At 42.8% G+C, this 18,047-nt stretch overlaps 1 protein-coding gene across 2 annotated transcripts in view; it reads left to right on the top strand.

Moving 5' to 3' along the window:
• DUSP16 (dual specificity phosphatase 16) overlaps positions 1–18,047 on the top strand; it is a 618,435-nt gene that overhangs the window by 582,216 nt on the left and 18,172 nt on the right. The window contains exons 2-4 of one of the 2 annotated variants that reach the window (XM_063308336.1): positions 5,670–5,767; positions 5,894–6,489; positions 9,377–9,515. In XM_063308336.1, the coding sequence (XP_063164406.1) occupies positions 6,259–6,489; positions 9,377–9,515 (370 nt within the window). In that variant the 5' untranslated portion in view covers positions 5,670–5,767; positions 5,894–6,258. The remainder of the gene's footprint in view (positions 1–5,669; positions 5,768–5,893; positions 6,490–9,376; positions 9,516–18,047) is intronic. The other variant, XM_063308337.1, reaches the window with a different exon arrangement.

The raw sequence follows: 18,047 nt of genomic DNA, 5'->3' as shown, positions 1-18,047 counted from the left end.
AAGTCCCGAAGATACCTTGGTGCCAAGCCATGTAGGGCCGTAAGTGTTAAAATCAGCCCTTTCAATTCTACCTGGACGCCTAGGATAGCCAGCGCAATGTTTGCGACACCAGTGCTATGTGGCTGTGGTGTCTCTTACCTGTCAGCATGGGGGCTGCTGCCTTTTGCCCCAAGTGCAGCTCCTGGGTGGCCTTCAAAGGCAGCTCCACTGCAGTCGTCTATACAGGGGATATGGGTCACTGTCAGTAGGTCATCCTGCACTGGTGCAGCTCTCCTGAGGCTTCCCAACTGTAGCTGTTATTTCAGGAGAACACCCAAATCAAGGATCTGATTGTCTGAGGATAAAAACCATGCATGTAAATAGTTTCTTCTGGCAGGTGAGTCCCTTCCCCAGATCAAAAAGTCTTCCGCCAAGGGGCTTTTCTCTGAATGTTTCCAGGGAGTTCTGAAAAACCAAGATCTAGTTATGGTTTTTATTTTCTCCGAATGATGAAAGGAACACAGTAGGAAGTTGAAGCCAGTGGTTTAGCATCTCGAGTGCAAGGATCTGTGGGGATGAGGCAGGGACCCTTGTATCTGTAGAACGGCACAAGGGTTTCCTTGACTTCACATTTCTGCCAAACCAAAAGCCCTTCAAGAGCACATGAAGGAGGAGTATCTGTGTGCAAAAGCAGGAAGAAGAAGTTGTTTTTGTGCTAAGACAAAACCAACGATTTAAGAAGCTTTCAAGAGACCCAAAGGAGGATCTAAAAATGCACCATCAGAAACTCATGATGATGATTGTGAAGAGTTCCTTTCTTAATCAGGTTATGTTTTCCATTAATCTGATGAAGATTAGCTTGGTTTTTTAAAAACTTTTTTGCTCTCTGTAAATCTTTTGCAACAAGCTATGGCTATAGACAGAATAAATCTACTTGGTCTAAGACCAATCTTCCTGGGCAAGTTATGGTGAATCTCAAAATCATACTGAAGGTCGCATAGTGGTTTGTTACCAAATAGGAGGAAGCTATCAAGAGGGGTGCCACAAGGATCAGTTCTTACTTTTATTAGTGACTTGGGTGAAGAGGTGGAGGTAACACAAAATTAGGTGGGATAGCTAATGGTTTAGAAGACGGGGGAAAAATGGAGAAATTCACAGAAAATTAGGGAATCAAATTTAACAGACACGAGTTCTTCACTTAGGAAACAACAATCAAATGAGCAGGTACGGGATGCGGGATACCTGGCTTAATGATGGTCCTTGTGAAAAAGATCTTGGAATAATAGTTGGTCGCAAAATGAATATGAGCCAGCGGTGTGGTGTGGCTACCAAAAAAGAGCAAGTTCAGTTTTGGGCTGCACCGACAGAAGTGTACTTTCCAATTCATGGGAAATAATTCTTCTGCTTTGGTCTGACCATCCTCGACTATGTCCAGTTATGAGCACAACATTTTATGATTAATTCAGACAAACTGAAAGAGGTTCAGAGAATGAGGATGAACAGAAGGCTAGAAGATGAAGCTTAGGAAGAGAGACTGAAGGAGCTGAGTTTGTTTAGCCTGAGAAAATCTGACTGAGGGGAATAACTCACAGGGTGCCCCTTGGCCATCCCGAAAGATGCACACGGAAAAATGGATTGAATTGACAGCAAGGCAGATTTCAGGTGAACGTTAGAGAAAATTTCCAACCCAGAAGAACAGTTCAAGCGTGGAATCAGAAAGTGGTGGGCTCCTCTGCCTTGGAGGCATTTGGGCAGAAGTTGGACAGCCATCTGTTTCAGAGGTTTGAGCAGGGATGCCTGCTATGATCAGAGGGCTGGGCTTAATGGCCTCAGTGGTTCCTTCCAACTCTGTGACTGCATGTGATTCCACTGAATTCTGCATTCTTTGAGCTGTCCTCCTACCTTGATCATAAACTACAGCAGCAAATACGTAGTAAGCACATCCTTGGACGGTGTTTCACCAAATTCCCCAGCATCGCTGCCCTGGATGAGAACATTTGTCGCCCAAAGTTGTCGCATGCATCCTGGTGTGCTTCTGTCTTTGTAGGCTTATTTTGCTGTTGCTTGGCTTGTGCTTGGTGGAATTTAGCCCACCCCTGGGTTAGGGTTAGGGTGAGAAAAATATGTTTTCCTTCTGATTTACTCATACCTTGCTTGTATAAATATGAGTTTCCAGAAGGATGGCGGCTTGACTTAATTCCCAGCAGCTGTTTTAAGCCAATGAGCGCCGACTATTGCCTGTAACAGTGTCCTCCTTTGAGGGCCGAAGCTGACCAGGTGGGGGCCCCAGAGAGAGAGGCCACTGGGTAACCATCCACGGAGCACATGCCCTGCAACATCCAGTCTGCAGAAAGGGCGGCCAAGAATCTGTGGGCTGGAGATCTGGGCTGGAGGGAGAGCCCAGGGCTTAAACTCTGGCGCTCACCCACAGACACTCGCTTGGCTTCCTTCTTGTATTCTTCAATAGTTGCCCAGATTGGATGTCTTCTAAATTGTGGACAGGCTTTGAGGTAGCTCTGCTTGCAGGGTCTGCAGGAGTGGCTGGGTGGGCCAATGATCTGAAGAGTGACGACTCGAAACTAAGAATAGGAAGCCTTGTAAAACATTCCACTCGGAGGGTTATTTTTAGGATTGGTGGTGGCAAATGTTCACTCTTTGCTTTCACTTTTTACTGTCAGTATCTGAAAAAATTGAGAGAGGTGATTGGTCCTGGAAGTCCTGGGTAAAGAGGATGGAAAGGGTAGGTGCAAAACTGGGATTTGAACGATGCGGTGAAGGCAGAAGAGTGGCAGATTCTCCCTAGGGCTTTGCAGAGAGGCCAAGCAGCGTGGTAAACATTGACAACAGGGCAAAATGGTATGTTTTTATGTACAGAGTTAAGTGCAAGGGAGATTAAGGATGGAGTTGGTATAAATTGGACTTTTTGGAATGCGGATGTGGCAGCCAAACTTGTCTGTTCAAAAAAGCTCTTTGATACATAGATCTGCAAACCTGGGTCTGGTTACCCCAAAAAGCAGGTGGTATCTCCGGAATGGATGGGACCCTTTTACACGCTGGTTTGTTGGATGCAAAAGATGCCACGCCCGTCCCTATTTAATTTTCTTTCTTCAGTGTTTGTTGGTTCAATTAAAAGCAATTGAAAAAGAAACTTTAGGTGCATTAATGTGCCTCTTTTTGCTCTCTGGATGATGGTAAATTGCATTGCTATTTTTAGGTGGTTTGCTGCCAAATAGGGGTGTCCAGGAAGGTCAAAAAAGTCAAGATGGTGGTTGTGCCCACATTATCAAAGCATGTGATATGGGATGCTGATTCATTCTGTCTGGCTGTTTGAATCTTTTCAGCCCCACTGACGTCATGGACTCCCTTTCTTCTAAGAATTTTAAAAATTAAAATGTTTCCCATTTTTACTGTGGCTGCAAACAAATAATAATAATAATAATAATTTGACATCTTCCAAATTAATGTTGGAAAGTTTCCTGAGCCATTTTCAAAGCAATCAGAACATAAAGTCAAAGGTTATTTATTTGGAAACCATTTTATGCTTATAGGATATCTTCCAGTCAAAGGACAGCATTCTTGAGGCCCTGCAGCGTGCATTAATTGGACTCCAGTTTCATTTGAGCTTGTAGGAATTCTGGGATGGATTCAGATCAATGGTGCTGTTCGTAAAGGGGCATTTGGAACTTCGTCTTCTGCTTACAGACAGAGATAAAAATATGATAGTATTATGCTTAAATTGGCTAATAACATGCCAAAGATGGTTAGTTCTATGATCCCAGGAAGTAGCTTTGCTTGGTGGGCACTGCTTCCCAACCTGGCCACCTCTGGCGATTAAATCAGAGCTTTTCAATCATTCTGCTCTGAAGTTACCCTTTTCAGCCAAATGATGCAATCCTGGGCATTTGCCGAGGACCTTCTTGGGCTCCTGGCCGGTTCTCGCAGACATCATTGTTGGAAAGAAGTCAGGAATGACAGAAGACAGCTAGTCCTCTTCCAGCTGTGCCTTGGGGGGAAAAAACAGCTGTGACAGTCAAAGGGTCTTTTAGAAAAATTCACACGATATTTAAACAGACTATTCAATACAGCTCTGAACCTGCTTCTGTTGAAAAATGCTGTGGCTTTACAACCTAAGTGTTACTTTCTACATCTCTTCTTTAAAATACATTGAAAAAGGTTTCATTCCTCCTGATTCATTTACATCTGGCATTTGGGATGGAGTGTAAAAAAAAATGTGTGTAAAAACGAGCAGGGCTTAAAACATATGACCACCATCTTGACTTTTTTACTTCCTGCTGCAGATGTACTGTAGATGCTTCACTGTGCACAGAAGGAGACCCCTGACCTGGGAGGCACCCCTTTTAATCAATACTTTATTTGGAAGTGGCATTAGAGGAGATCCCACATTTAAGTACAGTGAGGTCCTCCTTTTATAGATACGCATTTTCAGAGCAGGTGAAGGAATTACATCAATAACCCAAGTCCCAGAGAGCAAGATATTGGTCCAAAAAGATCTTGGAAGGCTAGAAAAATGTCTCTGGTTTATTTATTACAGGTAGACCTTGTTTAGCAACTGCCTCATTTAGCGCCCGTTTGCAGTTACGATGGTATTGAAAAAATAACTTTGTGACCAGTCTTTGCATTTACGACCTTTGCAGGTCTGTAAAGCAAAGGAAAGCTGAAGTTAGGTCGTAAACACAGTCGCGGTTTCATGTAGCAACTACTTTGCTTGGCTCAGCCTTGATAGCACCCTTGTGGCCCCATCTTGACTTTTTTGGCCATGCCCTCCAGACACCCCTGACTTTTGTTTTTAGCTGTGTGGCCTGTAAAAAAAGGTGCCAGTTTAACAAGCTAATTATTTTTTTTCTCCTGTTTTCAACTGGCCAGTCCTAAACACCCGTCCTTTATCCATCCCCAGCAATGGTTAACTCCGGTTTTCTGCTCTCTGTAGGTAAAACAGCAGCTTTTTTGAGGATTTAGGAAGGGCTCTTAGTTCCAACGATCTTGACTAGTGAAAGCTCATTCGGTTCCAGAAAGCGGTACATAAAACATGAGGGAAGCCTCAGTCCATTTTGCTAATTTCAGAAGGTGGCTCCATCCGAAGGAAGTTGCAGCTCTCCTCAAAGTTTCATGACTGGCAAAATGCCTGTTGTTATACGTGGAAGATGCAGGTGGCTTTATATATTCTATTTGTAGAGAAATGTCAGTGTCGCTTCTAGAACTCCAAATTCCTATCCCTGGAGGTTGTCCCACTGGGTGTGATGGCTGCAGAGCGGGTTTTGCTCTTGCAGCAATGTAGGAGGAGAGCCATGCTGGTCAACAGTAGCCAGAAAGAGTCTTCTAGTAGCCCATTTTCCGGCTCATCAATTTTATGAAAAGGCATAAGATTTTGCAAGCTTCAGTTCCCTTCCTTAGATGCACAGAGGGGCTAGACTGGTGCGCAGACCTCACAAAAGCTTCTGCCTTTTTAATAAAAGGCTGTTAGTCTGAAAAGGGGCTCCAGATTCCTTCTTACAGCAAGTGTCCCCAGGTGCTGGCCTTTGCTTCCACCTTTCCAGCTGAAGAATGAATGGCAAGCATTATCAAGTTTAGGAGAGATGCCATCACACACACTTCTGGGTGGTGCCAGAGAAAAGTAGCATCCATTCTTATCTGTCCCACCTCTCCCCCCCCCCCCCCCCCCCGTTCTACAGGTTTGGACTGGAAGACCAAGATCCTTGAATCCAGGGCTTCCACTAAGCATCCTGGCAGGAGGGCATGAATTATTGTTTACAACAGAAAGAAAGAGGAGGTTCGTGGCATTGTTATTGCAACAACGGGGTGTGTGTGTTAAGGGGAGGTAGGGTTGTGATTTGCAGAGCCTCATCACCCTCCTGTCTGTTTTTGTTTCCTTTCCGTCTGCCTCTCGTCCGTACAGGCTCCTGGGCCGCTCTCAGACCAGGGATGGGGGAACAAAGATAGAGAATGAGGTAATGGCAGGACCATCTGAGAAGCATCTTTTGTTTGAGTGTGAAATGGCGACTCCGTGGCCCAAGATGAATTGGTCGTGAGGGGCGTCTTTGTACAGCACGGCCGGAGGAGGCATTTCTCTCTGGAGGACCCTCTGAAGAGAAAATGGGTCTCCCTTTCCTCTTGCCAGTCCCCACCAAGATGACCTCATTCATTTGGAGGACAATGGAGGGTCTGGGCCTTTGAGTTCATAGCCATCACCTCATCTTCTTCGCGGGGGCCGCAGACTGAAAAGCAAAGCAAGCTAGCTCGAGTTCAGCGTCTGTCGTTGTCATGGCTGGTGAGATGAATGGCACTCGACTCGTGACCGGGGAGAGGCTGGTGGCTTGGCTGGAAAGCGGCATGGAAAAATTGCTCCTGATCGACAGCCGTCCCTTTGTGGAATACAACATGTCACACATCCTGGAGGCCATCAGCATCAACTGCTCCAAACTCATGAAGCGCAGGTTGCAGCAGGACAAGGTGCTGATCACCGAACTTATTCAGCATTCAGCGAAACAGAAGGTAAAGCTCTGGCAAGCAGAGGGTGGGTCTTCCTCTGGAAGCGCGTTTGTATGCGAAGGGCAGAACTGGGAATGGCAAGAGCAGCTCGGGAAATGCTGCTGCCCAGGCATTACTGGTGATGCCCCTGAGATCCTTCACACCTTGTTTCCCCTTCCAGCCACGAGCAGAATTAAGAGCTTTCTTGGTACCAGTCTTATTGCGATCGTGGCTAACAACAGTTTGCTATCAGTCCTGAAGAATGTGGCTGCAACAGAAATGTAAAGTAAACACCGTTGGAAGGAAGAGTCTGTTGCTTTCTGAACTAAAACAGCCGCAAGGATGAGCAACCTTCCTTTTTTCACTTTAAAAAAGGTTCAAATCAGGTTAAGCTGATCGCAGCTTGTGGTGATGCTGACACAAACATCAGCGTCCAGCAGAAGACACAGTGACGCATGCGACCTTGGTTGACCTCTTGCTCCCCTGAGGATGCTTGCGGATGCCCATCTCAAACAGAGTCAAAGGTGGGGTGGGGGTGGCAGAGAAATTTGTCTTGGAGCATATGAAATCCGATTCCAGCCTCTCAGGCAGAGTTGACAAATCAGGCCCTCAAAGACCAATTTGCTTCATTTTAACCCATGTTTTGTTTTGGCCACGATGGGCTGAATTAGTCATAATTGTCTGAGATCATACATTGTCTCGCTGTGAGCTATCCCAAACACAGTGATTTGGTTCACGTCAAGCTAAGCCAAAGCCCAGCAGTTGCCAGATTTAGTGTGGTGTGTAAATCTGGCCTATATTTCACTTAATTAATTCGTTATATTTACATCCCCCATTCTGTTTGGTTTGTGCACTCAAGGCAGCTAACGTTTAATTGAATACAGAATTCAAAACAGTAAAAAATAAAAGGCATAAATTAAAACCAATGTAAACCCCAATCGTCATGCATCTCCTGTATTGCTCGGAATTTGCCAAATAGTAAATATGGTTCTGCTTCACTTTCAGTGTTTCAAAATGATCAAGTTATGGTCTCCAAATGTACATTCTGAAAGCTATTAGTCTCCTGAATAATCTCGCTTTCCTTTTGAATGCTGTTGCATGTTCCAAGGCTCAGTGTAGCAATTCATTATCCTTGGATTACAGGTAGTCCTAATTTAACAATGGTAAACGGGATGGGAATTTCTGTCGCTAAACGACACGGTTGTATGGTGCAACATCATGTGACTGCACTGCTTAGTGACAGGAATTCTGGCACTTCTGGTTGCTGTCCTTAAGCGCAATGTCACGTGGTCGCCATTTGCGATCTCCTGCCAGCTTTCCCAATGACTGCTTGTGGGAAGCTGGCAGGGCATGTTGGAAATTGTGATCATGTGACCGCGGGGATGTTGCAACAGCCGGAAATCCGAGGACCGCGGGGATGTTGTTCAGCACTGTTGTAAGTTTGAATGCTCACTAAACAAGTCGTCGTTAAGTAAGGATTACCTGTATATAGAAAGCTTTTACTGCTCTCCAAGGAAATCAATGACTAAGTTTGCCCATTGCAGTAAACCCAGGATCCTCAGTCCTTTTGCACTTGTAGGAACATGTCACTGGGCACTCTCACAAAATGGTGGCTCTGGTGGCCTTGGGCAATGACAAGATACCCTTTTACCAGAAGGCAAACAAGTCACATTCTTCTCCCCACCCTTGGAAGGTCCCCCAAATGTTTTCCACCACCTCAGTTTAATCTTTTTTATTTGGTGGGAATGACAGGGGCATTTATTTAGCATCCTTCCTAAAGCAGATGTAAGGGGCCTGCTTCATTTTTAAAAAATTAGTATAATTTAAATGTGTAGATGGGGAGAGCCTGGGGGGCTCCAAGGGAGAGTCCCTGGGGTCAGTGGCCCCCTTCTGAGTATCCAGACCATAATGTCATCTTAGCACAGCTTTGCAACTCATGAGCACAGCTGTTACGACTTTGTGCAAGATGCAAGTCCGACCAATCTTAGCTTAGTTAACTAACTATAGTTAATAAAATGGTGGTTTAGAACTCAACGTTGGCCTAGTATTAAAAAGGGATATGCAGGCACTTTATCTGTTGAATGCTCTCTTCGTTTCCTGTATAAACTGTGCTGCCCATCTGTTCCTAAATATGTTCGTTGTCGCATAAAATTGTAAAGCAGCTGCAGGATTTGCATTTCTTTTAGTTGTGCATGGTACTTAAACATATTATGAAAGAGCAGAACAAGATAAAAAGCAGTGCAGAGAACAGCAGAATAGACAAGATGAAAATCCAAAGGGGTCTGCAGGGTGTGGTGAGGATGGTGGTCACAGTGGCCCAAGCAAAGCTCTGCCTGTTTTGTACGTGCATCGATCTTTTCGACCACACCCCTCGGACAGCCGGGTTTCACAGCAACTGTCAGCGCAGCATGAAATCACAAACATTAAGTAGCAATAAAATGTTGTTGACAAGAAATACTGTAATTTTTTTTCTTTTAAATGCCTGGGAACATGAAACAGTCTCTAGCTGGTGTCAACAATGATTATACATCTCAGTTATTATATAGTCCAAAACCCAAAAAGCAGGACAAGAACTGGCCAGTTTTCCAGGTAAATCTCCAGCGATGACACGCCATGAGATAATGAAAGTTTTGGACCATGTCTTTGAGCGTCGCTCCTGGCACTGCACTCCCAGCCACAAGGCCTTGTGCCTTGGTTTTATCTTTCCCTCTGTAATGCATTATTTTGTGTTGAGAAAGAAGTCCGAAATGGGGAAGCACGGGGGATTGTACAGACCCCTTGAAACAACCCTGGTTTGCGACAGGAGATCTGCACAGGAGTGGTGTCATGGGGAAGAACCACAGCAATGCAAAATCTGCACTAAACTGAAAACCTTGATTATTTCTTGTATTGTCTCAATGACTTGTCCTAGGTGGAAATCGATGGCAAACAGGAAGTCGTGGTGTATGATCAAAGCTCGGCAGATGTGGCTTCCGTCCCCCCTGAATCTTTTCTGAGTCTTCTGCTGAGAAAACTGGAGAAGAGCTTCAGCTCTGTCCACTTACTTGCAGGTAGGAATCATGGAGAACACGCGGGCAGGATGCACGTAGGCGAGCGTGGGTCGTACCAAAGAACAAGCGTGCATAAATTCTGGCACCAACATTGTTTTGCAAAGGCTTTCTGAAGGTGTGTCCTCTCTGTCCCTTGTCAAATTGAAGAAAACGCTAAGTGTAGTGAAGTAGAGTGTTATAGCAGCACAGAAAGAAACCGAAAGGGATCTGTTTTGGTATCGGATGCGGCAGAGAGAAGCCTGGACTGGCTTTTCATATTTTGTTGTTCTACCCTACAAGAATAAAGCCACATTCCTGGAATCCCTGGAATCATGTCCGCTTTTTGACCTGGCACACCTCGAAGGGCTGACATCGATCGTGAAGGCCTGTCTGCTGCCCTGAATGAAAAATACCAATCCATTTGAACTTGCCAAATACTTTTGGATGGGGCGCCTCCAGGAAAATGGCTTGCATCGTCCCCTGTTTGACACAGCTTTATTCGTACCTTTTGTTAATCTGCTTTGGTCTCATACAACACCAAAAAAGATTGAACTCATTCGTGTGCAAGTCAGGCATATTTGCATAACTTTTTATTGAGTTTAAATGATTTCTTCCACCACATTTATGTTTTGGTATAATTTATTCTCTATGTATTCTTTTGACTTGTATCTCACCTTTTGAACACTGCAGTGATGACACTTTAAAGCAAATAGCTTAGCTTCACTTCAAATCATGCATGCCATAAAATAATGCATTAATAAAATGGAAGATATGTAATAAAATGTAAAATAATACATTAATAAAATGGAAGATAATAGACTGTTCCAACCTATAGGTTGGATAATGTCCGTAATGTCCAATTATCAGTTGCAATAGAACAGTAAATAATAATAATAATAATAATAATAATAATGCAAAATCTTATATATTATACAAGTCAGGATAATAACCCGTTAAAAAACACATTTGGTTGCGGAAGCATTTGTAAATTTTGGCAGTGGCTTGGGCAAAACCTGCTAACCTCCATGCAGTGGCCATCTTCCGCATTTTTAGTAGGAATTCAGTTTTATTCTAAATCTGACCACAACACTTTTCTTTTCAGAATTGCTTCCAAGTATATGTTATATGCAGTGGGTTAAGGTGGGCCATGAAGTTGGTGGTGAGGGATATTCTCTAAACCAGCCTTCTCACCGGGGCAGACCCATTGGGAGTGTGAGATGGTGTTTGATGCATGTGTAATCTTGTTAGTGCTCATTGGAGAGAAGGTTGAGTAATTAATTTCAAATATTGTTCACATTCAGTATTGGATTTTATTATTGCATGCCAAGCGGTAAGTTAATAAAACTAATAAAAACTGATGAAACAAGAGATCCGTCGCAACTATCCAGGTGGGCAGCCTGGAATTATGACAGATTGAGTGAGGCATTCCTAAAAAAGGGTCTCCTTGGGTGGGTCTGTGAATTCTGAAGCCCCCCCAAGGTTTGTCCTTCTTATTCTGTTTATCATACACGGCAATGAAGGTCCAAGTTCCATGGCAGAAATGCTATTCAGCCATGTTTTTGAGCTGATTTTTGCAGATGTAAGGGTTGCCAGCTATTGCAGTTGCAGGCTGGATATCAGAAAAAGGTGAATGTCAGGAAAGACACCCGGCTGCTTACAGTGAATAAAGATTTATTAAACAGTCCCTTACAGCACTAGAGATTCAACCCCTGAACACATCAAGGTGAGCCTGGATTGTGGTGAGGACGAGGTGGGCAGTCCATGGACGTGAATCACCCAGGGGTTGTTTTCGTTGGGCAAGTTTTATAGACCTTCAACCTCTTTCTCTGCCCACCTCCCAGGTGCTTAGTTTAAGCATCAGGAAGGGAGGGTTACATATTAACATGGATTAAGCATCTCGCAGTAATTGGGCACCTGCTAAGACAAAAGAGGGAAATAATTGTCTAATGGCTGCTAGAACAGAACATTTGTCATCTTGCGGTCCCTGAGAGTAAATAGGAAAGGCTGGCTTGTCTAAGCACCCCCTCTTAAAAAATGCAGGTCAATCACAGGACAATAAGGGCCAAGTAACTGAGTCTGCGGCTGAAAGCTGGAAGCGTCAGCTTTGTTCTCCTCACTCCATTTTTAGCCCCCTTAGAATCACGGTAGACTTTTCTTTATAGCCAGATAGTCCAGATTCAGTGGCCCTTTGCCAAAGATCGGATGGTGCTGCCACAGTACTTTTTTTTAATCTTTCCCTGAATATGCCACAGCCTCCTACACCTGCGTCACTCTCCTTTCCCATTACTTTATGAACCAGACAAAGTTGTTCTGTGCTCACAGTTGTGGAAAAAAACCTAGAAAAACTGGTGGTTGGGGAGCCAGGGAAAAAAAGTGACAGCTGCCAGGATTTGAGGATAGCATTTTTTCCTTTTAAAAAATATTGGGCGAACTATTACAGGAAAAAAAAAATCGATCTTTGTCTGTCTCTCTTCAGATTGTGCTAACTCTGCTGAAAGTTTTTGGTTTTTTTTTAATGTCAATTTAATGTCAATTAACGTAATGTGAAAAAAAACCTGCAGTGTCAACAACTGTTATCTTTTTAGTCCAAGGTTGGCATGTAAAAAGGGTCAACTATTACCCAAGTGCTGTATAGATTAAAAGGCTGTAAGAAATTAAACATCAGTAACATTTCATTTCCTCCTTGAATGCCCTGAAAGCGGGAGAGACTCCATCATGGGCGGGCACTTGATATTCTTCCCTTCAAAAGGTTTTAAGGCACAGATTAACGAAATCGCATGGCCCGAGCTTTGTGTACAGTCTTTCTTCAGCTCTTATCTCTTAGCGTTATCTCAGCAAGTTGATGACAAACTCTTAAAGTGTTTGAGTTCAGGGGTCACTGAGCTATACAAAAGGCAGTGGGTGGGGAAGGTCCAAGGGTTCCCCATGCCTTGGAAAACAAAGTGCAAAGTATTTTAGGAGCACAGTGGAGAAAGGAATATGGTGGGTGAGAAAGGAGCGTGGTTTGTTAAATGACCTTTTCCTAATATTCACACAATTATCTGCTTGGTCCAGACTGCTGTTCAGTCTAGATTTTCTCCAGCACAGAAACATGCAAATGAAGGTGGTCTGGCCTTCGAATAAGGGTGGTAATACAGACTGAACTTCATCAAATTTGAAGTTATTTGTCCATAGTTGATGTTTACCTTTTACTTGATCTCCCTACTCCTAGTCCAACGTCTAAACCACACCACCAGTTAGACTCAGATCAATTAGATGAACTCCTCTGTGATATTTTAACCCGTAGAAGAAATTTAGATAGACGTTACGTTTCAATCAACCCTCTTGTGACTTTTGACGGAAGAATCTGGACCTATCTTTCGGCTTTTATTTTATGTCAGTGGTCACAACTTTACTGAAAGAAAATCTTTTGAAGGGTCGGTATGGAAGAGTTAGCCCAGAAAGAATCAGATTGTAAATCTCTCTGCTGGAACGAAGGGCCTAAAGTAATGGGGAAAGGCCATGCATCATTCTTGAGTCGAAGAGGAAGATATCAGCTGTGTAGCCTGTGTAAAATCTAATGTTTATTTAAACCAAGTGAAACTTGGGTCACTCAGAAAAACTAGCATGACCTCAGTTAGGTTCCAAGAATTTGGCTATTAAAAGATTGAAAGGTGAGTAATGGTGGGATCTTGATTCAGATCCCTTATGGCTGATTAGAGATTGGCAAATGTTTCTTGGCTAATTAAGAGTATCCTTTTCAATCCCCTAACTCAGTGTTTCTCAACCTCAGCAACTTTAAGATGTGTGGACAGCAACTCCCGGAATTCCCCAGCCAGCCATGCTGGCTGGGGAATTCTGGGAGTTGAAGTCCACACTTCTTAAAGCAGCCAAGGTTGAGAAACACTGCCCTAACTAATGAGAATATGTAGCAATTGAAAGCTTGGAATTTTCTGCTCATTGGTGGGCTCTTAAGTTTTTCCATGAGATGAAATTGAAATTAGCTCTGAACTCAACAAAGGCAGAGTAGGCTGAAGTTTTAGGCCGCAAGACATAATTTTTGACCAGATGCCATTATAGAAGTCGCCAGCTTTTAGTGGAGAGATTGCCTGTAAGTCTACCTTGTTCCTTCTCTGATGACTTTTCCTGAGGCAGATAGTCCTGAAACTCCCACCAGATGTTCCTAGCATATAACTTGCTCATTATATTCTGGAGACTAAGAGGCCTAGAGTTAGCAGGGTCAGCCCTGTGACTTTTTACGTATAGAATAAGAAGAATAGCTGTGCCTCAGTCCCTGGGCAGTTTTGACAAAGTATTTCAAAAGCACATCAAGCTCACCTTCCACTCCTCCCAAATCAGCATTAATTTTAACAAATTCTGCCAGGACCATCCCAGTGTTCAATCATGTTTTTATTTCAGGAATTCAGGAGTAAAATCAAAATGTGATGCTTGTGCTGGAATGACTGAAAATAAGCTTCCTAGGGTCCTATGGGAGAGATATGACAGGCCAGATGAAATATAACCGGGCTAAGGAGACCCAAGGTGGTTTGCCAAAACCTGGCTGTATCTCTGCAATCCACATACACACACACAAAATTAATGGCTTCCATAAGTTCTGGATATCAGCCTGTTTTGTCCTTCAAGAGAGATTTATAATTTCTTTTCAGATCTTGTAGCTCTTGATGGAGAACACCCTTTTTGCTTCAGTGCCAAGTCCAAACAATTCATGGAGATAGAAGTCCCCGGGGTCTCCTGCACGCTCCTGTTCTTATACACATTTCTGTAGATTCTGACTGAGGGCATTTATTTATTTAAATGGTTTATATTTTAATGATCAGTTATGAAGTTGTCTAAAAAAAATGTTGTATTGCCCTCATCCAAATTAAGCCATTCTGGGATGCTTCCACACACCTGAATTTTTCACCCAGCCCAACAGGTCCAGCAACAAGCAAGGGATTCTCTCTGGCCTTTTGGATTTAGGGATTTTGGAAATAGGTGAGAGAGTGGCCATTTTCCATGGGTTATCAGAGTGAGGCTCAGCTTTAAAGAGCAAACATGATTAATCATGTGAGAAATCAACAAATAAGGGTGAACAATTTGGTTCCAGACCAGAATGTAAATTCTCCTAAAGGACCCACCTCCACAACGTCATTTTGAATTCTTAGACTGAGCTGATTTGACCACGTTCAGTATCCTTAATGGTAGGCTTGGCCATGCCCAGAGTGCCTTATGATGATAAGCAGCCAGGGCTAAACCATTGGTCCCTACTTGGGCTTAGATCGCCTTCTAAATTAGATGCATGGAAGAATATAATAGTTGGCAGTGTTTATCTTTAGTTCACTACCTAAACATTTGATCTGTGAATGCATACATTGTGGGCATCAATATAAATAAAAGAAGGGTTTAATCTTCAGGAGCAATGTCAGTACCCAGTGAACATGAAAGGACACCTGAATAGCCACAGGACCATCAACGCCCCTAGACCACTCCTGGTCTTTCCCCTTTCTCGTTAGAGGAGACATTAGTTCAACATAAGCAGTCTTTATGAAACATCAAGTTTGGATAAATATTTAGTGAAAGAAGAATCAGCATTCTTAACCAATCAAAATTCCACAAGATAAAGTAGTTATCACATTAATACGCTGAACATCCATCAAGTTGGTTAGAGACGGTTATTTCTGTAGCTGTCAGCACCTTCGGGAGCATGTTGCTAGAGAGAGCAAAAGTGTGATTGTCAATGGAAATGATCTGTTGGGGGAGATTTTCCAGATGCTTGTTCCTTCTTACTTGAATCCTGCTTGCTTGTCCACATCAGCTGATGTGTTTTCCCCAAAGAGTCTTTTATCAGAACAGGTTGAGGTGGATCTCAGCTAAATTACCTGTCCACTCAAAGTCATTCCTTTTCATTTAGATGCACCTGATCATCTGTGGCTGGTCTTGGGTGTGTCAGCAATTAAGGTGAGCAATCGACTTTTTGAATGGATGTTTCTGCCTACAGGCCCAAGTCCTACTCAAGCCTGACCTTGGTAGAAGATTGGAGCCTCCTGTCCGGTGGAAGGCAGGACTTAATTTCCTTCTGTGATAGCAGACTTTCTGCTGTTTGTTTGAGGAGACAGAGTTTTTGAGGATTGAGCTTATCTCCTTCTATACCATCTGTGACAAGTTTTTAATGACTTCAATCTTTTTCTCTTCTGAATCTTTATTAGTATTGATTTCCCTTCCCTCTGTTGGGGAGAAGAACATTAGCCTGGTTGAGAGTGTTATTTCTCGTGTTTTCATCCATTTGTCTTACCTGACTTGTGAGACTACACAGTGTTTGCCCTTCCTCTCTGTGATAGAAGTTGTTTGTGTTGTTGGAGTCTCAACAAATAGCTCTTCATCTGAAACATCATATGTGGAATTGATTGAAAAATAACAATGTTCTCTTATATCCATTCCAACTGGACAGCCAGGTGAATTCTTCCAGTCTATCAAGGAGAATTTGGGACCTTGGAAGTTGACATTTAAGTAGCATTTTATCATGTCATTTCCCTTTGTTGATATTATTCACTGCTGTTTTCAAGATCCCTGTTTGTGTTAAAAAGAGCAATAATTCCTCTGGTGCATTGTTACTGACATTAAGAGACTTGCCTTGGCTTAGGAGAATGTAATGGTTTCACATGTGATTCTCAATTTTTTTTTATACAGTGTGTGTGTGTATAAATATAAATTCTTCCTGGCTTGCTCTGGGACAGTTTCCATTACTTCCAAGGCAAAGGAATTTATCTCTATCTGGTCCCCCTTTGCCTGCTTCGCTAACAGCTCCTAATCCCCCAGTTCTGTCCTGACATCTCAGTTGAAGATTTAAGTTAATCCATTACAGTACATTAATAGCCAAGAATTGGTTATAAATTGATTCCACCATGTAGGCAAGGAAGGAGGAACATTTAGCCACTCAGTCTAAGCCAGGCAAAGAAGGAGGGGTCTATCTTCACTTCCTAAATCATTATGAACATCATTAAAAACATTACAAGCATTTTGACTGCTGCCTTCACTTATCCTCTTCCCTTCAGTTTTTCCAACAAGCAAGTTGAACTTTTGGGTGGGTAAAGAAGCTTTAGTGACTTCACCTCATAAAACTGGTTGTTGAAAGCAGATTCTCCTGTTCTGGGCCCTTGGAAGCCCCTTTACCTGAACATCTCCTGCCTAATATTTCAGCATCTGTAGGCTTTTTTTTAGTTTTGAACACTTTGGTCAACACCAAATGTCTGCTGGCTTCCCTTTCTGGACAGGAAGATGTGGAAACTATGTGAACTGGCATCAGTGATCTGGCTGTGGCGTAGTTTGGATGCGTTTTGCAAAAACAAAGACGTTGAAACAAAATGCCCTGAGACACATCGCAGTGTTTTTGATTTGGGGAAACATCTCTTCATTTTGGTTGGGGTGGGAAATGACTGGAACTGCTTTTAAAAATTCAAAACATCTGTGTGCAGTACCTAGAGCAAAAGATGATGATTATTTTTTCATTCTCTACCGTTGAACTCCTTAGTCTCTTTCTCCTCTGAATTGTTTATTTCTTTCATGAGTAATGGAGAGCAATAATCAAGTTATCTACTTTATTCACTTAAGAAATGAACTCTTTCAGTTGTGCTGAGTATTTCACACCAAGTATATTTTCACAGATTTTCAAACGCTTATTAACATGAAAGTATAATTAAAGCCTATTTTAAACTTGGCCAGTTGGTGACTGCAGAAGTAACATTTGAGTCATGCTAGTAAAGATTGATTTAATTTATTAATACTAATATGAATCCTTATTGCTGATATGATGTGTGTGTGTGTGTGTGCATGTGTTGGGCCTAAAGTCATTCTAGAGCACCTGAGATACCACATTTGTTAGGGTGTATATTTATTTCTTCTTTCTAAACAGCATCTCCTTAGAAGGACCTCCTGTTGCATTGGGAGAGTCTGCAGGGTATGGTCAAGAAAGTCAAGATGAACAGCCATGATGGTGCAAGCAAAGCTCCAGCCATTTTTAATGTGCATTGGGTTTAATTGACGCTCTTTAATTAGTTGAATATTCAGCTAAAATAATAACACCAGGGTCTATTTTGTTTCCAGTGGGTCAGGGTTCTCTGGAGAGATCAAAAAAGTCAAGATGGTGGTCACAGGTATGTGATTGAAGCCCCACCTTTTTTTTTACACCATCATGACTACCATCTTGACCTTTTTGGCTATATCTTGTGGACACCACTGTGTTGCATGGTAGGATTTGTAGCAATGGGAAAAGTCAGGCTCCAAGGAAATCGGTTGAGACACCCACGGTGACTCTGCGGAAGAGTGTCCTCCATTTGTGAGGTATGCTTTGTAAGACTCAAGGCAGTTAATGTGATTACTTGACATGAATATATTTATTTCCCTCTTAACATGTGAACAATTGAAAATCAAAATGAGAATTTGTGGGCAAAGGAATAGAGAAGACTCTGTAATCTGTCTGTTACAAGTTTCATCACAAATTTTTACTTTTAGGGTTGATTCAGGAAGTAGTCAGCTGGTGTGAATGACAGTTTTTATGGGCTGCATGTCCCTGTGCAG

The sequence above is a fragment of the Candoia aspera genome, chromosome 7 (genome assembly GCF_035149785.1).
Source record: "Candoia aspera isolate rCanAsp1 chromosome 7, rCanAsp1.hap2, whole genome shotgun sequence".
Classification (NCBI taxonomy): domain Eukaryota; kingdom Metazoa; phylum Chordata; class Lepidosauria; order Squamata; family Boidae; genus Candoia; species Candoia aspera.
Note: the sequence above shows the minus strand (reverse complement) of the source record. Positions and strands in the feature narration are given on the sequence as shown.